At 41.2% G+C, this 24,059-nt stretch overlaps 1 protein-coding gene across 1 annotated transcript in view; it reads right to left on the bottom strand.

The window, feature by feature from the left end:
• LOC111668877 (calsyntenin-2) overlaps positions 1-24,059 on the bottom strand; it is a 251,382-nt gene that overhangs the window by 60,611 nt on the left and 166,712 nt on the right. Inside the window, exons 6-8 of the mRNA XM_023425028.2 lie at positions 10,105-10,290; positions 8,012-8,269; positions 6,489-6,610 (exon numbers count right to left, since the gene is read on the bottom strand). Coding sequence (XP_023280796.1) covers positions 6,489-6,610; positions 8,012-8,269; positions 10,105-10,290 — 566 coding nt within the window. The remainder of the gene's footprint in view (positions 1-6,488; positions 6,611-8,011; positions 8,270-10,104; positions 10,291-24,059) is intronic.

Below are 24,059 nucleotides of genomic sequence, written 5' to 3'. Positions count from 1 at the left end.
CATGCCGTTCTCCATCTTTTATTGTTGTGACTGAGGGGACATTCTGACATTGTTCATGAGCACAATGGATGTGAGTGCGCTTTGAAATACGCTTGTTAGCTTTTACACCCACATACAGTATGAAGATGGGGGAGGGGAGCGTGTTAAAACCTTTTGAAATTTACTTTCACAGGATGGTGCCAAGGTCCTTCAAATTCATTCACATCTCAATTCAGGCAGTTGTTAAACTCGAAAACATTCAAACTTAGAGGGATCACTTGGACTTTATAGGCTTTTATTCCCACAGAGCTCGGTGTAGTTGGAGGGGTGAGATTAATCACAGATCAGTTTCTGGATGTTTTTTATTTTAGGAATGAGTACAGCAGCCCTTTTCAAAATGGCGGCATGTACTTAAATATATCTATAGAGAATTATTTCTACAGGATTGTCAAACAAATGGTGTTATTATGAAATTCATGACCAGTTTCTTGGTTTACTGCATGTGCTTGCAGCCACAGCAGATCAAATCCAATATTAGAAATTTCCAGGGTTGGATTACCTCATCACTAAAGGGCCCCTGGGAAAACAATGTGCTGAGCGCCCTGCTGACCCCCCCCCCATCTGTTTTTGTGTATGTATTTAATACTGTAGGTATTAAGCACAAACTAATGTTGTCCATGTCAATAAAGGCTTTTAAAACTGCATTTTAACTAAGAAGATTAGTTGATAATGCAGGCGTTACCTTAAGGCTCCAATTATTTTATAATCAGAATGTACTTGAGCATCAGTTGTAATCAAATAAATCACCACAAACTAATTGTCACATAGTGAACCTAGAGCCTTTGGGCCCCGTGTGGGTCTGGGGCCCAGGGCAGTTTCCTGCTTTTCCCTAATAGAAGTCCAGGCTTGGTAGTTTCAAATGATGAAGAAAGTGTCAGCATTATTTTTATTGCTGCTTTGAAGAAACTAGTTAAGCCTGGCTAATGAGTGCAAAGTGTGTTTGAGAACGTGTTTTCCTACTTTTCAGTGACGCCTCTACCTGATCCAATAAGCATCCAGTAACAGAGTAAAGATGGGACACTCTCACTATTCCACCTGTTATTCAACTACATGCAGAGAGTTTGTGCATGTTTGTGGTGTGTTTCACTGCTAATTATCCACCTTAGTGTGGACTTACATGACTCTCCAACTCACATCTCCACCCCTAAAGCCACGCTGACGCAGTGGCTTAAAAGTCAGACTAACCAAAAACCATCTCAGTGTAGTTTTACATCCCCTCTCTCAGGCTTCTCTCTGGAGCAACAACAGGTTGGTGAGCCAATCAGAAGAGAGGAGGCTCTGAGCATCTCTACTGATTGGCTGACTGTTTCCTGAGTGATTGCATAAAGATACAGCAGATTTCAGGTAAATACTCAGAGAAACTAAATCCTGCAAGGTTGGATGGTGGGTTCAGGTGGGCGGGGCTTGGGACATGGCTGAGAGCTGTGACATCACAAAATTACAGAAATCCTTAAGGCTCGTTTTAAGGCTCAGTTTCTGAATACAGGGTGTGTGCATTTCCCTGTGGACTGAGCACTTTGATATTTTCACAGTATTGATATAGAACCTAGACCTGCTTTACAATGAAAAAACACATGGACATCTACCTTTATACAATATGGGACCTTTAACTCAGGCTTTTCTAAAAGGCATTGCAGTATATATGAGAAAACTATAGACCTGTCTATGCAAACATTCATTCACACTGTCGCTGTCTCAGCTGCTTAACCATCTTCACTCCATTCAGAACACACAGACCAAATCTGTCATATGTAACACACCACATGGATGGTAACTGATTCAATTTCGTATTTCCCACTGACCACTGTGAAATCAGAAAAAGCCCCCCATGAGAGTTTGTTTGATTGCTTCCCTCAAAAAAATAAGTGTTTTCTAAGGGCTAGCCGAAGGTAATGATGTCACTTCCACATTCAATTTAGACTCCTGGTGGAAACATCATTTGGATCTCAATTATCTCAGTCATTTTTTTTCTCGTTCTTTTCACAGCTCAAAGGCTCGAAGTGACTTCTCATTGATTTTCTCCTCTTGCCAAAGTCCCTCCACCCTGTCAGATGAGGAAACAGTGCAGGCTTTGTTCTAACTGTACAACCCGCATTTCCCTTTGTCTGTCTGCATAGGGCGCGTTATAAAACTCTAAAGAAACACGGAAGCAATGAAACACCACTGACAACGAAGATTTGCCAGCCTCAGACAGAAATACTATCTTTTATGGGTCTAATGGGCCAAACATGTATCCCACCAGCATTTCATGAACCAGTGAACAGCGGCTCGAAATGTGGAACATGGCAGAAAAATATAGAGTTTCTTTCCCATCTTTATTCAAGAATGTGGTCTTTCCTTTTGAGAGCATTATTTCTTCACTGCTTCCCCTCAACACCCTGCACTCTCTCTAAAATAGACCCTGCTCGAGTGTAAATCTCTGCTCCTGCTCAAAACTGTTTGTTATTGTGGTAGCGGGTTGCCCCATCCATTATGACGTGTCCCTGTTTGCTTACAAGGACTTAGATTTAAAAAAAAAAAACAGATGGATGGACAAAGGTGTCTGTCATTGTACGTGTTCCAGGCGAGTTGGCGAAGTGTAGCCCATGATATAGTTTGTGAAATTAGGAGCGAGTTGCGTGCTAACTAGCGCCGTAGCGTGCAAAACAGCATTCCATTCCGAACAAACTTGCTAGCGATTTCATCTGCGTCAGTGCGCTGATGAACTTCAACAGAGTGGTATGTTCCATCTTCCCAGTACGATGCTGCTCAGTGTTTGTTTTTCTGAGCGCCACTGACCAGCTGAGTAACAACACGAGTCTTACTGCTTTTGTATTCACTGTTGTGTGCGTCCATTAGCTTGAAACTATGTTGGGTCTCAAGCTAATATCATTTCTTGTACATTCATGTTTGTGATGATAATTGTTGAATTGTTTCCACTGCAGAGCCTGTACTTTATAATTTATTATATTCAGTGTGCCTTTTTGTTGCATTTTTTTGTTTACATTAAATCTTAGCATGTTAAACACTTTATATATGGCTGTGCATTTAAATTCATTGCACTGGCTGTATTTCTATTTTACCCATTTGTAGGCGCATTATCTTGTGTGTGAGTCACATAGTGGAAATTTTATTATGTTGTGACTTCTCTGACCCTACGTATATGAGAGAGGCAGAATCATTCTCTTTATTATAACCTGCATGTGCATGAGGTTATTTTTCAGACAGCGCACACCCGATCCAATTTTCTACATAGTTCTAACACATACAGAGGCTCATTCAGCAACGGCTCATGCAGAAAACATGTTCAAGATTGACAGTCTCCTTCTTTGAGATGCCTGAATGAAAGTCTACATTTTAAAGAATATGAAACCGCGCACAAAAGACATGTTCAATACAAGCTCAATGCACAGCTCTTCAATGAAGCCAATAAAAAACCTCAGGCCATCTCGCTCAACAAAGCACACAGCACAGATAGAAAAGCTTAAAAATAGTGAATCACACTGCACACAATAGGCCTGTACACATAAAGCCATGCTGCCTCGAAACTACTGCGTCTGTTATTAAGAGATAGCACACTGATTTTTTTTTTTCAGCAGGTAAAACTAATATCTGCAGCCGCCCCCCACCCCCCCCCTGTTCCAGTCATTATATTGTGGCTTGTAATGCCTGATTGGATTGTAAATTAATTATCACTTCTGTGATAAACCAATGTAGGGAGAGAAGGAGATTCCTCTGTGGAGCAGCTTTCTGGGTTGGAGGTATTCAGAAGTTCATTTTGTTTAAAAGACATTAGCAGATGAGGAGGAAATGGTGACAAGGCGAAAGGGAGATAGCGACTTAATGAAAGTTTCCTTTCATGCCCCGGAGTTTAAGAGACAACTATTAACGAGAAAGAAGATGAAAAAGAGGATGTTAAAAAAAGGATTAGGAGATTTAAAAAAGTGGTCAGGAAACCTCTACATTTAACTATTGTGCAGCCTGTGTCGAAGATGTATGCGCTGCCAGCATCACACACACTGCAGAAGTCCCTTAGAAACTTTTATCACCTAAAGCTAACGAAAGAAAAAACACCCCCATCAATTCGAAGACAAGAAGACAAGTCTACGAATGAACTCACCACCTACACATCTCTAGTAACCAACAGGACCTGTAAAACATCCAACCGACTCTACAAACTCAATGTGGCAAAGCAGGAAAACAACTTAGAGCTGTAATGTTTTCTTCAAAAGGCGAAGTCCATTTTATGACAAATTGAGTTTTCTGCAAACAAACAAGCTCCAAACTGGAGTCAGATATGTGAGAATTTAGGAAGCTTTTAGCAAGATATTAGCTGGATAGCTTTAAAACATTAAGTGGCAGTTTCTTCTCCTGATAACAAGCTAAATTGCACATTACAGAAAAAGTCAAACGCTTGAAGGCACCATCCAGGATTTTACAAATACTAAGGTTTTCTAATTCCATGTTATTAATTGAATCATTCAGTTAATTAGTGATTTCTTGATCTCGTTTTTTATTTTTTGGTCCCTGATCCCTATCTATCTTTTTTTCTTCAGTCACTTCTTCAGTCTGTGCTGTTTTTGGTGGTATTATTGTTTTTGAGTTGTATCAAACGTCTTACTGACAGTTTAGATACAGCTTATCATTATTAATAGTTTTAGTGTTTGTTTGTGTTCGTTGTTTTCCTGTTCCCTTTTGTTATTGTTTCACATTATGATGTAATGTTTAGTGGACCCCAGGAAGAGTAGCTGGTAGTGATTAATGGGGATCCAAATAAATAAATAGATTAAAGTCCTTTAATATTGTGTCTGATACTTTTTGTCTTTGTGTCTGGTATTGAACTAACAGCTGTGGTCAACTTAATCTGATACACCTTCTTTTTCACAAGCTACATGATCAAAATACCAAAGGGCCCAGTCCAAAAATATAATGTTTTTATGAGCTTAAATTATTGCTATAATATGAATGAAAGATTAACTGGGCGAGTGCAAGTCCTGCAATTGAAGTGATGCAATCAGCTGAAGAGAAGATGCAGTTGGAACTAGAAAAAGCACTAATGGTTGTTGGAAAGATTTGTTTTAAACAAACAGCTGCTGAGTTTAAGTTTGGCTTGTTATGAAGTTAGTCTCAGATCTGCTACCACTGACGTCTGGCGTTTTAATGTATGTTTCGTACGCACCTCTCTGTGAAGCGTGCTTAGCTGTGTAGCTTTTTGAATCCTTGTATTTTCCTGATGTACTTTTGTTAAATGCAGTGTCTTTAAAAATTCTTGAAATATTCAGATCAAATTCAATTTACTCTGTGAAGACAATTGTATACAGCAGCAACCAGGTCAACAAATACACACACTGTAAATATGTATCCTTAAAATTAATAGAAATGTATCTAAAATAATACAAACAGCCCCCCCCCCCCCGGGAGCTGCATCTGTATGTCCAGGCTCAGCTGTGTGTCTCTCCCCCAAATCAAATGTCTCGAGTCGAGGTGACCTGTCTGACTTTAAGACAGGATCCCTCATCAACACACAGCTGCTGTCTTACACACACACACCCACACCCACACACACACACACACACACACACACGCTTATACATGTCTATGAAGCAAGCACATTCCCGTCTCTGTTTTCTGTTTGTTCGAGTTGTATGACATACACTGATAACAGACTGTATTTACAGACTGTAAAATCACTCTTAAACGTTATAGAGTTGTGATTAAAGATAAAATATTAATCTGAACTGGTGACAAAATTTAATATTTTAACCTATGAATCAAAGTGTTGACCCAGTTTTGGATATGTTTCCAGTCTTGCTCTACTTGTACCAACATTTTTGTACCAAAAAAAGGCCCCAAAATCAATTATTTCTCATTCTGATCCTTTGCCAGTGAACACAGTGTTTTATCTCCTGATATATTTTATTCCTTAGAGAAATCTTTATATGATGTGTCAGGCAGTGAAATGGTAAAGAAGAGGAAGGAAAAAAAAAAACTACTGTGGCTGTAAATATATATTGAAAAGTCACTGAAGTCATTAAAAACTTCATGGTTATTAAGAAGAGTGGTATGAGAGTTCTCCAAATTAATTGGGGTTAATTAAAGGTTAGGCTTTTTTTTTTGCACTGAAGAAGGATTTTTAGTGTAACTATGCACTAAATAGAAATGCACACAAGTTACTGTGTGCACACACAAAAAGGCACAAAGCTGTGAATGTGTGTAAAGCTTTTTATAAGGTAGTGAACTGACTTCATGCCACACTTTTAAATGAGCCAGGAGTCTTGTAATATTAGTGCAAGATACAGACGAACATAGATTAAGCCAAGAAGAAAAAACATCCCAGTGGATGTTTAATCCAGAGATTGGCTCATAACCTACTTATCACATCCACAAAGGTGAACTGATGTATTAACTGAGGTCGCCCGGGATACAGGTTTTCCTGTCTGCCTTTACGTGTCCGAACGTCAGCGTCTTACCTGCTCCAGTTTCCAGTGGAACTCGGCCGGTCTGAACGTGTCCACCTGTGTGAAGTCTCTCCTCAGCAGAAACACCAGGCGGCAATTATGGACATACAGCGAGTAGTGATGACGGTTCATCTCTGGAAAGGGAGGGAGGAGGAAGAAAGAAAGACAGAAAGAAAGAAAGAGAGGAGTTGGCACCAGAGACCAAATCACCACATGTACTCAGTTGGATGAAGCCCGGCTGACATCGGCTTGTTTCACTGGAATTTTTAAAACAAATTCATCCCTATTGGCAAACATGCCATGATGTTACTGAGATTGTTATGCTGGAACATCACAGACCTCTTTGCTTAGGTCAGTGGTCCTCACAGTTTTACCCATCAAGGACCCCTACACTGACACAAATTAGACCACGAACCCCCATTTGATAAGATATTTGCTTTTAGATGTTTTATTACAGAAAGCGTTTAAAACCTATGACCAGCATAGTCATACATTCTGTCACTGTGTTACTTACAGTGAAAAAATTATTCTCCTTTTTGCTGGGACCCCACTGAGGTTCACAGTATTCAGATAGGCAGTACGATGATAACACACAGTTACCCTTACACTATTATTCCACCATCAATGTACGATTGGGCATAACATTAAACTAAATAAATATTTAATTATGCTCTGCTTTGTTAGCGTAGCTCCATGACATAGAGGAATAAACAGTATGAGGTATTTCACAGACTATTTGTTGTCAATAAGAAAACATTTTGTTGGCCTTTATTGCCCCACTTGTCCCGTCACTGTGCAGCCAATCTCTCTGTATCATGCAGGGAGCTGCAGTTGGAAAATGACTGACTTCCTGTTGCTTACAGATTTTTGGTGATGTGCCACGTCTCCAGTCAATGGACCATCCTGGTAACGTGTACAAAAATCCTAAAATCAGAGGCTCGGCTGGGATCAGCTAATCCACTCACTTGATTTGTGGTGTGTGGTGTTAATCACTCTGATCGAACCGCAGGCTCATGTGAGAAACGCTGATCAAGTCAGATGCAAAGTCTGGACGGGCCCTCAGCTGTTTCAGGATCAAAATATATTGAAACGACCAAAACCAAGAGTCTAATAGTAAATTCTGTAACATTTTCTAACCTCTCTACTCTGATTGGGCCTTCAACTTTAAATGACTAACAAGTATATAGTTACATTTTATTTTTTTTTAAGATCAGTTATTTCCTAAAACAGCTGGGCACTGTTGTTTTTAGCAAACATTACTCAAACACAAAGAGTGAATTTGTTGGGGACTACTTTTAGATATGGATTAATACGTAGTTGGTGCTCTAGTGAGCATTTCTGGTAGCAGGGATCGACCAAAAATTAGCCACAAAATTAGTATCAATGTTTCTCAATGATGAGTTATATATAATTTACACCAGACTGTGGTTACACAGAGAGGTGGGATCAATTCATTATTGGTTTCGGTCTTGTCATGGGGTTTGTGGAGAATGTCAATGTTGAGAGTGTCGATCCTTGTTAAGGCTCCTACGCACCGGTCTTGTCGGAGTTACAGAGCAGTGTCTCCTTCTCAGCTCTGAGTCCGGGACTGGGCCCGTGCTTCATCCACGTTGCTATGGTGAACTGGTCGGTCAGATTCTGCGGAACCACCCAGTCTGGGATTTTCGCTGCCTGACGACCATCAAACCTGAAGATCAAGTCGCTGTCCCTCCCGCTGTCGGTCACCAGGGAAGCCGTCCAGTTGGTGGCGGCGCTGGGGGCAGGGAGAAGGTCAGTGCTGCCCGAGGAAGCCCCTGGGGTCACAAATAAGAGGTGCGACAGAAGATGTGTCAATAAGAATCACAGCAGATATGCAGCGTATATTGGCCTAACCTTGGCTATGATTACTTATGAGTAAGGCAGATGGTGCGACTTAATGTGTAATCAATGGGCCGAGATGGATAGAGGATGTGGCTATTGATTCATGGCAAATGAAACTGACTTTCAAAAGGAAAGAGACATGAGTCATCGTTCACAAATTCAGAACATAGCTCACCACTAACATGTGCCTCTGTGGAAACAGGGGGGACGTATTGACGGAGTGCTATGGTAACACAAAGAGAGAAGACGCAGCGAGGAGTTGGGGAGAAGGATATAGTGTCTGGTGTGAATCAGCCATCATATGAAATGTTTAGAGTGATCCCTATACGTCCTGACAAAACACACTTATCATGACTGCTTTCACTGACTCATCCCGTTCCCTTTTCTCTTCCTCCCTTTAAAAAGCAACTCCATCATTCTTCTGACACAGTAACCTCAATGTGTTGCGTCCTGAACGATCTGTGTGTTCAAGCTGTCACCTTGACAAACGTTATTTCGCCACAATGTTCACCTTGCGCCTCAATATATTTGACATGCCCTTACCGATCGATCTTTGCCACTGTGTGACAGTGAAAAATGCTTTTCATGTGTTTAAACCACATTTATAAATCATTTATAACAGCTTACGGATGGTGATAAATCAAAGCAGGGTGGAAAACACGCTGTTCCGAGGAAAAAACGGCCAATGTCAGAATTCACCATGTCTCCTTTGTCCAGGCGAACAATTGCACAAACATGCATCTGCTCGTTCCTGCTAATAACACAACATTAGCATGTAAGCTGATGTTTTTCCCCCGTCTTTAAAGCTCTGTTTTTCACCACCTCTTACTCATGCCAATGTGACTCCAGTAATTAGATTCCCTCAGTAAATAAATACGCATCGACTTCTCCAGGACGCAGTTGCAGCCCTTTTTTTGCCCGATGTCTTTGTACATTATCTCAAATTGATTGTGCTTTAAAAAAGCAATTACAATTTATTCTATTCACTATCAGATAATGATTATGAGGTACCTGAAAAGGGCTCTTTAGTGGTAAACCATGCATGGACTGGGAGCCTGGGGAGGCAGGGAGTGGATGTTATGCATTCAGATGAGCTGGAATGGGGCTTGTGAAGGCCGTTAGTCAAAGATGATGACTCCAGCCCCCCTGCTGGCGGCGCAGTGTGGGCGGGGAGTGGGGAGTGGGTAGGCTCGACTGCTTTGTTGGTGCTCTGGGCACCGACACGGCAGCTTGGCTGCTCATCAGTCACTGAGGAGAAAGCATGGTAGCATCTGGGGCGACTAATGCCCTCGCTCTGTCACATCATTAGTGACACAGCTTTAAGTTGCAATTCTGGTGCCTTCATTTAGCACAGGGGTTTACCAGGGACAACAGTGGAGATGAGAAGGCAACACAAACCGAGAGCTTTCAGATGTTGGTTTAAAAATGGAAGAGAAAGGCCCTCAGGCCCTGTCTGACCCTGGTACTCAGACCATGGATTCAACTGATGCTTTTAGCCGCAGCTTACTTCTAATTTAATACATCAACTTTCAGTTTGCCACATCAGTCAGAAGTCACCTTTGATCAGCCATCTACTGTATATTCTACATATCATACGCCATGCAAATAGCCACAGGTCCAGCCCTCATGTGGTTTGCTTCTATATGCCAGATATGCACTCTCGGTCTAAGCTATTTGTCAGTCTGGTCACACACAATGATATTATGAATATTATAATATTCAAACCACAACAGCAATTTCCTTTTTTTTTTTTTTTTGCAAAACCTACCACAGAGTTTCTGTAGAGATTTCTCAGAGTAGGTTTCTCGGTCGCAGCCCTTGCCGATGTGGCTCGTCTGCAGCTCCACCGTGGTTCTCACAGATGACAGCGGCCCGCCACAGGTCTCCAGGTGCATCTTGGGAAACAGCTGCTTACTCCCCGTTCCGGGCTCATAGTCCACTCGCTTATTCCAACCTGGAGAAAAAGGGAAAAAGAGATGGATTGATGATTGAGACAGATAGACAGAATAGGTTGAACTGCAGAGTCTGGTCTCCTCAGCGGAAACACCAACTGGCTGCAGATTATTATCTAAAATCAGATCTGATTGTCACAAACCTACTCGTGTGCTTTTGTTACTGCTCGTGTCTTGCCTCATTTTGTCCATTTAGGCTACCATCAAAAAAAAAAATGAGACTCCATTTCCGATTTTTCAATGTCACTAATATTTCTGCCATCACAACTCAATATCCTTCTGCCAGAATGTGCCCGGCTAATAAAATTGCTGCATTGTTGTTGTAGTGCAGTGCAGTACCTGCATTAGCGGCAGTAGTCATTATGCTGTCACTGTCTGTCCTGTCAGCTCTGAATTGTGTTTTCTGTCTGGGCAGGCTATTATTTTGTGCGGCGCTGATGTTTTCACTTCCCCAGCCTTTGTTGGTGTGAATTTGTGTTTGTCTGCGCAGTCTCCGCCGGAGAGAACATGAGAATGAACTGCAAAATTATGTTGCCAGTTTTGTGTTTTTAGGATTTTTGTTTACAGTGAACTGATCTCAAACATTATCTGAAAGAGCATCTGGCATGTTTCCTGTCAGTCCAGTCGCCTTCTTCTGCATCTGCATCTTCTTCTTCATATGTATGAAACTAGGTCTTTAAATCAAACTCTACCAGCTCAAATTCAAAGGGCCCATATTTTACACTTTTCCAGTGTTTTATTTGAAGTGTTGGTCCATAATAAGATATATTTGTGGTTTTAAGAGCCAAAAAGCATCTGAATGTAGTTTTACATCTCCTCTCTCAGGCTTATTTCTGGAGCTCTAGTAACAACAGGTCGGTGAGCCAATCAGAAGAGAGGAGGCTCTGAGTCTGGGATTGTTTTCTGACTGATCGAATAAAAATATAGCAGATTTCAGGTCACTCTCAGAGAAACCAAATCCTGCAAGATTGGATGGTGGGTCCAGGTGGGCGGGGCTTGGGGCATGGTTGTGACATCACAAAGTTCCAGAAGTCCTGACGGCTGGTTTTAAGACTCAGTTTCTGAATACAGGCTGTGTGCATTTCTCTGTGGACTGAGGCTTTGATACTTTCACAGTGTTAATACAGAACCTAGACCTGCTTTATAATAAAAGAAGACATGGAAATCTACCTTTATACCATATGGGACCTTTAACTGGGCGCCCAACTCTCAACCATGCTATCCCATAAATGCGGCTAGTGTGCACAAACCACTTCCTATGTGTCAATCCTTCTATCTCTTGAGCTATTGAGCAGGAGCTGGAGCCATAAGCATGAAGCCGAGCCGACTGGAGAAGAAGAAGAAGAAGAAGAAGAAGAAGAAGAAGAAGAAGAGGAAAAGCTCTTTGTTGTTCACCGGCCTGTTAAATCTGCCATGTCCACTTCCTCACACACTCACCACCTAGTGCTCAAACACATACACAAACTGCATCTGTTTTGTAGTTGATTTACCTTCGCCAGACTGCGATTACTGTGGGCCGCTGAAGCACTGTTACTATGGGATTGTCAGTGGCTGCAATGAGAATAGGCACAAACAATGCAGTGCGCTTAACGAGAACAAAAGCACATTCATGAGCGCAAAAAAAGAAAAAGGGGACACAACCACAAAAGGCTCTGCCGATTTGTATATTTCTGTAGCCCTCTGTCACACACACACACAGCTATGTCCTCTCATCTGTTGATTGCTGCTTTATATATCACCTTATCCTGTGGTGCCCTTAGAGGGTTGCATCAGCAGTGACTGATGACACACACTGAAAGCTCAAAGCAACAATAGCAGCATAGACAGGCAGCATTTAGCAGTGTTTGATGGTAAAGCAGATAGCTAACCTTGGTGAAGTGGAGAGAGAGTTTTAAAAAGATTCCTGGTTACTTTCACAGCAACGCTTCATTGATTATTCTGTCATCGGATTCTCTCTCCTTCCACCAAAGGCTAGAGACTTGCGAGAGACCTTGATGAATCTTCCACGTATTTTGTGCCATTAAAGGAATAATTTGACATTTTTGGGTAATGATCTTATTCGCTCTGTTTCCTAAGAGTTAGATGAGAAGATTGACACAGCGATCTGTCTGTTCGATATGAAGCTGGAGCCAAGAGACAGTTAGCTTATGTTAAAGCACAGTATGTAACTCCTGTCGCTACGGTTCTCTCAAGCAAAACAATAACAAAAGACGGCATTGGGTGACGTTATGAAATAGCATGGGATCATGGGAGATATTGTCTTCACCACCATTGCAGTAAGCTTCTCCCGCTTTGGATTCCTTCAGTATGAGTCATTCATTATTCATTATTCATTATAAGTGGGTAAAAGTCATTTTTCTGGCAGGAAACCACAACACTGACACATGCACATCGGGGATATGATGTCATTGAGAGGCAACCATGATGTTACCATGATGAAAATCACAGACTTGAGAACTGATGGAAACATTTAGGATAATGTAAATACACAGCTCAACAAAATAGGTCATAGGTCTAGTCATTTTTAGACATTTCAATATGGAAAAGTTACATATTATAATGTTAATGACTCTGTCCAAAGGTAAAAAATAAAGTCAGCCTACCGGCACCTCTAAAGCTGGAGTCTTCGCTGATTGTTTGGCAACTTCATGGTGGCTCCCAGCCAGGAAACAGTCTGGCACATAATTTATTTTTTATGGATTAAACAAACAACTTAAGAGGTGCTGGTAGGTAGATTTTGTTACCTTTGGGCCAAGCCAGGCTAGCTGTCTACTGCTACTTTCAGTCTTTAAGCCAAGCTAACCATGTGGCTCCAGTTTCACATCGCACATGGTGTCGATCTTTAGAGATCACGGCAAGAAAATGTTGCACTGTTTTTAAGCAATGTAACACTGCTGCATGTAATATAAAATGCAATGTAAGTGCTGCAGAAGAAGCTGTGAACATTCTCATCAAAAGTCTTCTGTTGTGGGAATTTATCTAATGGCTCAAAATGAATGAGAGTCTGCCGAATGTCTGAGAGTGATGCTTTCAGATTCAGGCTGGAGAGGGGGCGTAGCAAGTGCCCTGGTAATAACATACTCCGCGGACAACTGGAAGTCAAATGACCTGAGGACTTGGCTTTAACACCGCTTAGCTGGCTCCATATCCACAGAGGGAGGCGCAGACGGGCCAGCGCCTGGTTACGGATGCATGGGAGGAACTGGTGGGAAAGTGGAAGGATAAATGGGGGGTAATGGGTTGAGGACGTAGTGTGCATATAGATATGGGAGGAAGGGTTGGGTTGAGTGTGGAAGTGGATGATTAAGGTTTATGGGTAAGAGAGCGTTGGACAAACATGAGGGATAGTAAACGCTGCCGACTGAGGAGAGATTAAGAAGGTTGTACTCTCATCACCTTTTAATAGTTTTTAATCTCACAGAGTGGAGTGGAGTTTATTTGTCTGGAGGGGGCAGTGACCAACATCCGCTCACTAATCCCAGTAGCTTCAGACATACGTATACATCCTGTCAGAATGCAAGGGCATGCAATTTACATATTCATACCCCAATTGGGCAGCTTTTTTTGATGTCGCCAGTAGGCCTATCACATCGTTTACTGAAGCTTGACACTGTTTATTTCCAGGTGGTGTTTAAGTGTTGTAGGGAATACTTACTTTGCTATGTCATTATGTCAAATATCTTAACATTACTGGAGGGGTGTAGTACAATAAAGAGCTTAGAGCAATAAAGAAAAAACCAGAGCATGCAAAATTGATTAAAAGTGAGATTCTGCTGCTGCACTTAAACCAGAGCCAGTCTGAACTCAGACACCGTTAGCTCTGGGTTCATTCTATTATACTGGCTCCTGAAAGACTGGGATAGGCCTTTTCCACTATGGGAACTCAAACTGGCCACGATCGATATGCTTACATGAAATGGAAATGTGGGAGGCGTCACTCATAGTGATGAATCTACATAGAATCTGTAGTTTCCCTCAACTTTACAGATCTTGCAGTGGGTTCATTGTTCAGCTGTCACAGCATCATTTTCATGCAGCTGTTGTCAGTGAAAAATATCTAAAAGCCCGCTTTATACTACCTGCTCTGCACCAAGCAACAGACAGACACAGTTAGAGACTACTTAGTGAACACAGAGGAGTATTTAACAGCTTAAGAGCCATGTATTTCTCTAGGTGCATTTCCATTTACCTGCTTAATGCACAATTTGCGAATTTTAAAACGAGTAATGGAAACATGAGCTTTGAAATGTCGCAAAAAATGTATCCACTTGCATGAGATGGTTTTTCCAGACTATTCTACATAGCAATATCCCGCAAAATTGAAATGGAAACACTATTTTCGCATTCAAGTAGTGGCGTCTGTCGTATCATAGCCCCAGAGAGCCAGTTCCAACCGAGAGGCAGCCTGCTGGAAATCTTTCGTCACGTTTAATTGAAATGATAATTGCAATAGGAAAAAACCCAGCCTCATTTGCACAACATAACTTAATAGAAACACAATCCATTCGCAACTGTTCTTCTTGTATTTTGTGGAAACTCGTCTTCTTAGGAGCTGGTGGAGACAAAAACAGAGCAAAAAGAGATTGATTTTGGACTTAAATTTACCAAGTGGCCAGAAACTTATACCTCCAGTAATGTTTTATTTTATTATGATATTTTACAGCTGCCTTAAAAGTATCCTCATGTATCGTTAAGGTGAGTGTACTGAGTGCCACACCTTGTCACACCACACTGATGCCCATTATACACAGCCCATTAAGGTTTACTGTAAAACACCAGGTAATGGGCCCAGTTCAACACTGGAGTGACCCCACTGAGACAGAAGCCATGATGAATGTAAACAGAGGGCGTGAAGTGCACTGCCTCAAATATAATGAGGAATCTGGTCATCGGTCAGAAGGCAAATGAGGAGTGCGGCTTGCAGCACATCATGAAAACAAAATCGCAACGCCGGGTGCAGTAGCAGATGTTCCTTCACACCACGAGGCCCATTTCTTTTAGAGACTCGACTCCCCTCCATGTTTAGACATGAGGCTGGGGGTGTTGAAGTACGAATATGAGCTGTTAACAAAGAAAAAGAACATAGATACACTCACCACAAAGCAAAAACTGTTTACTCTTTATTTCATAGCTTAGGTTTAGATAAGGCTCAAACAAACAGCCGCATTTTATTGATACATATTTGGCATTTAATAATGGAAAACACTGCAGCAATGTGATGGGAAAGGTACTTTGCCAAAAATCCACTGGACTGTGGTGAAGTGTGTTTACACGGATAAAACAAAGACGCACATCTACGTCTCTTTGATAGTTGCACCGTTTATCAGCACTTTGATTTCTGGAAGATATAAAAAAACCATCCTTCTCCCTGCCATAGTTTTGAAGCACTGATGCGCTCCACTCGCAGGTGGTTATAAATGAAATTAGCCACAAAAACTTTCCACAGGAACCTTGAGTTATTTCATGAACTAACACAATGTCTTGCTGCACACAGTATTGATTCTCCAACACCTACATTGTGACTTTCTGTTAGGTTGCGGAGGCAGAGGTATTTCCTATCTTTCACGCTGACAACTATAATGAATTGTTCTGCTCTGTTGGCACTTCAGCCTTTTACTAGTTTATGACTGTCTGACACAATGGCATCATATTCATGTTGCTCTGTGTTTGTTAAACAAGCTCTGGCTTTATAGACTTTTTCTTTATGGACAGTTTTTATTTAAGCTCTCTCTCACACGCACGCTGACAGTAAAAGCCTTTCATAATGCAGCAAATAAATACAGTGCAAGGTTGATCATTGCAGGGGAGGAGTGTAAACATGTACATTTGCTCAAGTGCTGTACTTCAGTAGGACTTTGAGGTACTTGTACTTAACATGAGTACTTCAATTTTATGCCACTCCACTACATTTATGTAACAAGTCAGATTTTCCATACAAATCATGTGATCAGATAATAACACATGCTGCACTGTGAATGATTATAGTAGACAACTGTATAAGAAGTAATTATTTAATTATCAATTAATTATTTTTGACGCTTTAAGTAACATTTTAAATGCAGCACTTTTATAGTAGTACTATATTAGTAGTATTTGTAGTATTGTAATTAAGAGATCTGGATTTTTGTTTGGGAAATAGTAAATTTGATTTTGCGTTGTATAGTGTATTATTTTCTTCTCTTTCTTATTTAAACTTGAAAGTGATTGAGGGTGAATCCCTCATTTACAATGATGTCGAGTGGATAAAAATACCAGCTAAAAACGAAGATCAATTAAAACAAACATATACAATATAATTAATAAGTAATGTAATGACAAGACTCAGTCAAAACGGGTACAAAGACAAATTAAAAGGTTAGAGATTAAGAATCTAAAACGACCAAGAGTTACCAAAAGAATAAATGTTTAAAAGTGCTTGGTAGTGAGTTCCATGTAACAAGCTGAGTATGAACTCGAGTGGAAGCCAGTCATTAGTCCTGGTGTTAACTAACATGGAAGTAAGATGTGAAGGCAGTTTTCCAATAAGGGCTGTAGCAGATCTCATGCACCAGATATCATGTTTTATCTGATGCTATTGTGATCATGGTCAAAATGTCATGATAATAATCATAAAGTGACCTCCAGCTACATTCAACATCTCTACACTCAGCAGGCTTGTATCTTTCCACTGTAATGCTGACTCAGTTGACTGACACGTTCCTATATGATCTGCATTGTGGAAAAGTGTGTGTATGTGCACATGCACACTCAGCCATCATTAAAGGGTTTATTTTGAGGCCTATACTTTCATGTATGAAGCAGTGGCTCCTGTAATCTTGCTGAGCTGCACTTGTGTCCCTGCTAAATAATTTATTCCTATTTAAGAGTCTCTGCAGGACGTCGCCGCTGGTGATGCGATCACTCACCGGAGCAGCAGGAGCTCCCTGACAGTACAAACAGGGCAAACAAATGCACACATAGAGACTTGCAACCAAAAAATTTGCCACAAAGTACTTGCACCTTGTTATTCAGATGCCTACATACAGACAGACAGAACTACACATGCATTCACTGCATGCACACACACACACACATACACACACACACTGCTGATGCACAGGCACAATAACTCAGAACACAGGCTTGCACTAAAGCCCAGCTGTCTTACAAGCAGTGTGGGTTTAATAGGAAGCTATTTGGTCTCTATTGAGTTGTGTGCTTGCCTGCAGTACACTGAGCAGAACTCACACAGAGAGCCCACCAGTTCCTCTCTTTGTGAATATGAGAAGACGACGAGAAGCAGAGGAAGCGAGGCAGACATGAAAACCACCATGTGGAGCTGGATCACCAATGCAGAAGTACAAACTCCTCACTGGGGTGGTGATCATAAAAACAACAACAACAACAGCAATAATAACAACAACAACAACGACAGCAAAAAAAAAAAATGCTTGGTTTCCAACCTTCACATGAAATAATGAGAATGTTAAATGTACTATTGTCAACAGGATTATGATCTAAAAGTTCACTTTGATTTAATTACCTTCATTTTTCTCGACAGTATCTATATAATGAACAAGATGCTTATAACCAAGTTATGGATAGCATTCACTGGTAAGAGTCAGCCGTTACACAAACCAAGAATAGACTCTGGAATTTGAACTAGTAATATGGACATTTGCCAACTTCTCTTGTGTTTGCAACAGGCCTGCAAGACACAGTTTTACTTCTCATAGTAGAAAAAGCACAGATGAAAATACAAATGTTGTAATTCACTGAATCATCTCAGTGAGCAGACACACAAGCACAAATGTGCAAACACAAAAGATGACTTGTACTTGACAAAATTAACAGTCGACACTTCACCGCTGTGCCCATTCTACGTTTTCAACTGATTACTGAGTTATGTACCGAAGGTGGTTATTTAAAGAACCATAAATCAGCACTGAAGTGATAAGCTGTTGGTGTGTTTCGGAGATATCAAACAGCGTTTCAAACCCTCCACACACGTCTCTGATGGCGGAGTTAGGCTGTATTCAACATTTTTTATACATCATTTATACGTTTCTGAAGCCGACATTACAACACGCTTCATGCAGCGTCTGCCTTGGTGGAAAAGTATGCAGGGTGTGAACTTTGTTCTCAAGCTCTGCGTTTTTCTATTCTTCACACAGCAAAGCATTTTTTTGCTCGTACAACCAAGTGCAACGCCACAAAAACCTCTGAGGAACGACTGTATGAAAAGGTGAGGTTATCTCCATTTACATGAGGCATGAGGCCACGCTCCTCTCTCAGCCCTGTCGCCTAGAAATTATGTTCATAAATACCTAAACCGTCTTCCCACCTACATTCTCGTGGCAATGTAATCGCTGGCAGGATTGTATTCAGAGGCATTTTTTTTTGAATGAATGAAATTCCACATTCAATAATGGCAGCGGAGATGACAGGATGTGGTCGGAGTGGATGGCGGGAGAACAAAGTGAATTAATGTCAAACCAGAGATCAGAGTTTTCATCCACAGTCCCATCCCCCAGTCTTTCCATACAACCTTCACCCAGTCAAAACCATTAAACAGTTTAATAATGCTGTAGTTACAAGTGGATATTTTACTTTAAGATCGAATACTTTGGAACAAATATGTTTTCTGTAAACATTTTACTGATATGCTCAATATCAATATGTTTGCAACTTCAACATATCCTCATTATGCTAATAGAAAATGCACTCAAGCACAATTATATTTTCTACAAAACATATTTTCTGTTGCAAATTAGTTGCATATAAACATAATTTGTAGAAGACAGTTCCTTTGTGACTACAAGCTTTTCCATTGTCTTTGAGTGTGGAGATTTGTAACAGATACAAACACTTTGCCTCGTCCGTGCATCTCAGTATGCTTCATTTGAAGGATACTGAACCCTTAAATGCTTTTGTGTTATAGTTCATGCAGCTTTATCATCAGTGTGAATTGGATTTAGGACATCTGCACCATACTGAACTGTGGTATTTGCAGTAGCTGCTTCCAACAGTTTGATTAATAAGAGTCGGGTCACAGTAAGTTTTCTGGCACAACTTCACCTACTTCCAAGGTGCACGGAGAAAGGAAAAAGTCTACAGAGGTCAAAACTCCAGCAACACTCCTATAAGTGTTGATGGAGTAAAAACCAACTGCTGAAAGTGTGAAGTTGTTCTGCAGTGGCTCATTCACACAGCCACCGAACTCTGGATACCCGACACCAGATATCATTAAAATTCTAAATTTCTACAAACACGGATGCTCTGATTTCCAGTTTACTAACTAAAATAGTTGGTAAAATAAGAGCCTCCCACTTGCAGTGAGACAGACTGTGTTTTAGCGTTTTCATCTTTCTACTGGACTATGAGAGATTCACCAGCAGATATGAATTTATAATTGACACAGATGTTTTCTCAGGTGTTCTGTGTTTATAGGAGAAACTCCGACACACTTACAGTGTATTTAAACACATCCACCTGTATATGTACAGACGTACAGCTGAGGTAAGTTTCCAGCATCTTCCTTCAACTGAAGGGTGTGAAAAGCAGAGCGTGAGGGAGGAAGATGGATAGAGGTGCTTAAGAAAATGATGCATCATCAAACTTTCATGCTGTTCTCCATTGCTGGGGGCCGTGGATGAGTGTGTGTGTGTGTGTGTGCGTGTGTGTGTGTGTGTGTGTGATCACTAAGTTCTTGCATGTTTTTGAACGTGCATGTAGGTGTGTGGACGTCTAGGATGATGATCGTGTGAATATTTTGTGTGTGTGTGCGCATGTAAAAATGCTGACACCATGTTGAAGTAGTCAGGGGGGTCGTCATTACTCGTCCCAGCCATCAGTAGGAGAGCCAATTTCCATTTAAAAGAGCACTCGGATCCTCTTTTTTCCTTCCTTCTTTCCTCTCCCTTTCCTTTTCCTCTCCAACTATGTCCTCATCTATCTTCGGAAAGTGCCATCTCTCTATTTTCTCCTCTTTTTTTCCAGGCCGTCACTCTCTCTCTCTCTCTCTCTCTCTCTCTCTCTTTCTCAACAATGCCCCAAAAGCATTCGTTTTAATGCTTTCATACATCCTCTTTCTGTCATACAAGAGACTTTGCTCTTTGTTCTTTTCTCCCAAAAATTTGACAGACAAATTTAAAGGAAGTAGATTGTTTCTTCCTTCCTGAATCCTCCATGACGGCAGCATGATTTTATGCATCTACACAGAGGAATGGTTCCCAAATGTCTCTCTTTTTTTTCCGTGATTTATATTACCACATTGGCTCGAATCGTTGCCTTAATGTCTCTACTACAGACATGGTGGAGGCTAAATCATCTGTCACGTAGCCGAGAAAGAATGGTGTCAGAGGAAATGCAGTAAAACAACCAAATCTTTGCTGACTGCAATTAAACCTGCAATATATGAGTTTTTGGCCACTGGGGGGCAGCACAACAAGCTGCGAGTTGCATTACACATTATGCTCACAAGCTAGTTGCTAGCTTTGGCTCCTGTTGGTTCTGCGGCTGGTAGTGTAAATTGATTGCTTTATTTTTTTTTGCTGAACACAGCTGCCTGTTGGGGACGGAAAGAAGAAAGTGAACCAAAAAAATATTAAAGTTGCAGGCTGTAAAAATAAAACAATGAGCTAAAGGATGCTAAAACACTGAGCTGAAGGAACATGAACATGAAGAGCTGGGTGATTATTTTCTGTGGGCTCACTGTGAGCCGTTAAGCATTATATATAGTCATTTAATTCATTGTTGATATAAAAATATCGATTAGAGCATTTTTAAATAAATCTACAAGTTGTTTTATCTGTTTCCTGTTCGGTAAGATGAGGATTATATTTAATTGGGGTCTTATATTCAGGACAGTGTGGTGCACACAAAGAGACAGCCATGAAAATGAAAATGTCTCTTTAAAACAAGTTTAGAAACACCATTAATATGATAAATACCTTTTCTCATCACTGAATTTCAAAAGTCACAGCATAAGTTCGAGATCTGCAGAAACTCACAGGTCTGCCGTGTGAGCACCTGAGGTGACAGAAACATATTTCTATTACTGTAGTCTTATAAAGAGTGTAATGGGATAATTTCTAATGAAATTACATTATCTCTCATTCTGCAGGATTCTGTGGGAAGCCTCCTAAAAGACCCCAATTTCATGTCCAGACTAAGTCTAATTCTTTTCCTCCTTTTGAGGGTTGAGTGAAAATGACAGCTTAATCCTGGCTGTTTAAAGTGGCGACACTGAAAATTGTTCAGTAAAAAGGAGCCGCTTTACCTTCTTCTTTTCGCCATCTGTGTTTTCACTGTGCTCACGTTGGCAGCAGACTAAGCGAACCACTCGAGACATCCACGTCCTCTCTCTCCTCATGCGGCATCCCGAGGGAATCTAAGGCTAGTCGGGACATGCTGTTAAATCCCTGCAGCGTGTCTGCAACAGGGTCTGCGCTCCCCACAGGGCGGCTTTTCAACATGACGCTCTTTAGTCACTTAAGGTTGTAGCCGCAGGTGAAGGTCAAAATGCAGCATAACTTTATATCGAATGGTCAAATGAAATCACAACTTCTGCTATATGTTTCCAACACCTGTCCCTCTCTTCTGTTTCCTTGACACTTCTTCCCTTTTCTTTCTCATTCAGTCACTCCCCTTCACTTTTTATCCTTCTCACCGTCTTTGTGAGTGCTCAATGTCGCCCTGACACCGAAGTGGCACTGTAAAGGAAACTCCAATCACAAGGACTGAAGAAGTGTGATCGCTCTTATAGAGGTGTATGTGACTGTGCTGTTATGTATTGTGTGTTTGTGTCTATCTCTGTGTTTCTGTATGTGTGTGTGTGTGTGTTTTGTGCATGCACCCATGTGTGAACAAAGTATATCTACAGCTTGTCAGGAGGTGTGTGTTGATATATTTCTTATCCACCCCCCACCCACACACACACACACACACACACACACACACACACACCTTAACCCCAACAACCACTTGCCTGACCCTAACCTTAACCTTAACCTTGGTGTCTTCACCTTAAAATGTAATGATTTATGTTACTGGGATTTTCATCCAGCCATTGCCCTCCTCTGACACAGTAAGGTGAACGCAGGATGTCAGCCCCTCTTTATCTTTTACCCCTGCCACCACTCATCCATCCTTCCTGCCTCAAACCAGCGACGGGGGTTGGGAGAGTTTGTGCGCGTGCGTGCGCGCATGCAAGTGCGTTATGGTGTAATGCAATAAAAGTGAAAAGTGGAGTAAGAGGCGAGTCTGGTGACTCTGATTTACACTGGAGACTACTGGATTCCTACTTCAAACCGGCACTGTATCAGAGAAGAGAGACGAATGGAGAGAAGGGAAGAAGCGCGAGGGCGAACTGATACTGCAAGATGGCGAGATGAGAGGAAAGACGGAGAAGTAAGAAAGCATCAAACCCACAAAGGGAAGAGAAAAGAAAGAACAAAGTGATAAAAAAAAGAAAGAACAAAGTAAGAAAAAAAAAACAGGACATAGACACATAGCGTAGAAGGAAAACAATGAAAGTAATAAGAAAAAACAGAGAAGGGATGAAAAGAAGTGGAGCAGCAGCCAGACAGCCTCAGTGTGAGATCAGAGAGGAAGCAGGAGAGGAGTAGGAGGTTAGAGGAAATGGGAAAAGGAAGTGCAGAACCATTTATTTTTCTTCTTCCCCTCTTTAATTCATCCTCTTCCTACTCTTATCTGAGATCAAGACTATTGGCTGCCAGACACACACACACACACACACACACACACACACACACACACACACACACACAGACCTGAGTGGCATCCCAGAGAGTTGAGCAGAAAATGGAACTCAAAAAGACGCCTGTGCTGATCTCAGATTCTCTACCTGAGGTTGGCTCTCAACGTCTCATCAACTGCTAACACAGTGAAATCTGTCTCTCTGAGTCTGCGACACCCTTTTTTCACCAAATATGTTTCAATCATTTTTGAGAAACGCCTCATTGATCTGCCACTGGAGTTGAGTTCTGTGTCTGTTTGTTGTGATTTTTTGAAGTGAGACCATTTATGTATATTTTTTTATATTTAGAAAAACATGGTGTGGGATGTTTTTATACAACAGCTTCACAAGTGGAATTTTGTAAAACCTACCACACTGATGTTGTCAATGTTAAATATTTAATCCCTAATGTACTAAGGACGCCTTCCATAGGTCTCATGAGAGAGAGCAGACCGTTAAAAAGAAACTCGTCTAAAACATAAACATGTTGTATAAGTCTAATTATTCCCTGCTAGTTTAAAAACCTGAACTGCAGTAAAACAGCTTGCGATGGTTCGTATGAACCCACCACACACACACACACACACACACACACACACACACACACACATACAAGCCATTCTCCAAACACAAAGGACGGATATGAATATGTAGATTTCTTTTTTCATCAGTGTGACAATCTGTCACTCAAGGCGTGTGCTAATCTGTGTGTGGTTGATGTATGTGTGTACACTGTTTACGTGTGTGTGTGTGTGTGTGTGTGTGTGCGCGTGTGTGTGAGTGTTCCACCTGTTGTAGAGGGCATGCGTAACAGAAATGGATCTTGCATGTATTTCATAGGCGAGAAGCGCACGTTTAATGGGACATTAAATACGTCTTTTACAGTCCTGTAGCACAAACTGATGGTTCATGGGACGCCTGATCAACACAGGAGGCTCAGATATTTCTCTTCACGCTAGAATTTGTTATTCAGAGAAGAGAGAAACTGTGACTCTGTGCTCAGTGCACTTTGGCTGGTGGTGGGGGTGGGGG

Source organism: Seriola lalandi, unplaced genomic scaffold, assembly GCF_002814215.2.
Source record: "Seriola lalandi dorsalis isolate HSWRI2012SDOR001 ecotype SW California unplaced genomic scaffold, Sedor1 jcf7180002054764, whole genome shotgun sequence".
Lineage (NCBI taxonomy): Eukaryota > Metazoa > Chordata > Actinopteri > Carangiformes > Carangidae > Seriola > Seriola lalandi.
The sequence above is the reverse complement of the archived record's forward strand: the minus strand, read 5'-3'. Positions and strand labels throughout refer to the sequence as shown.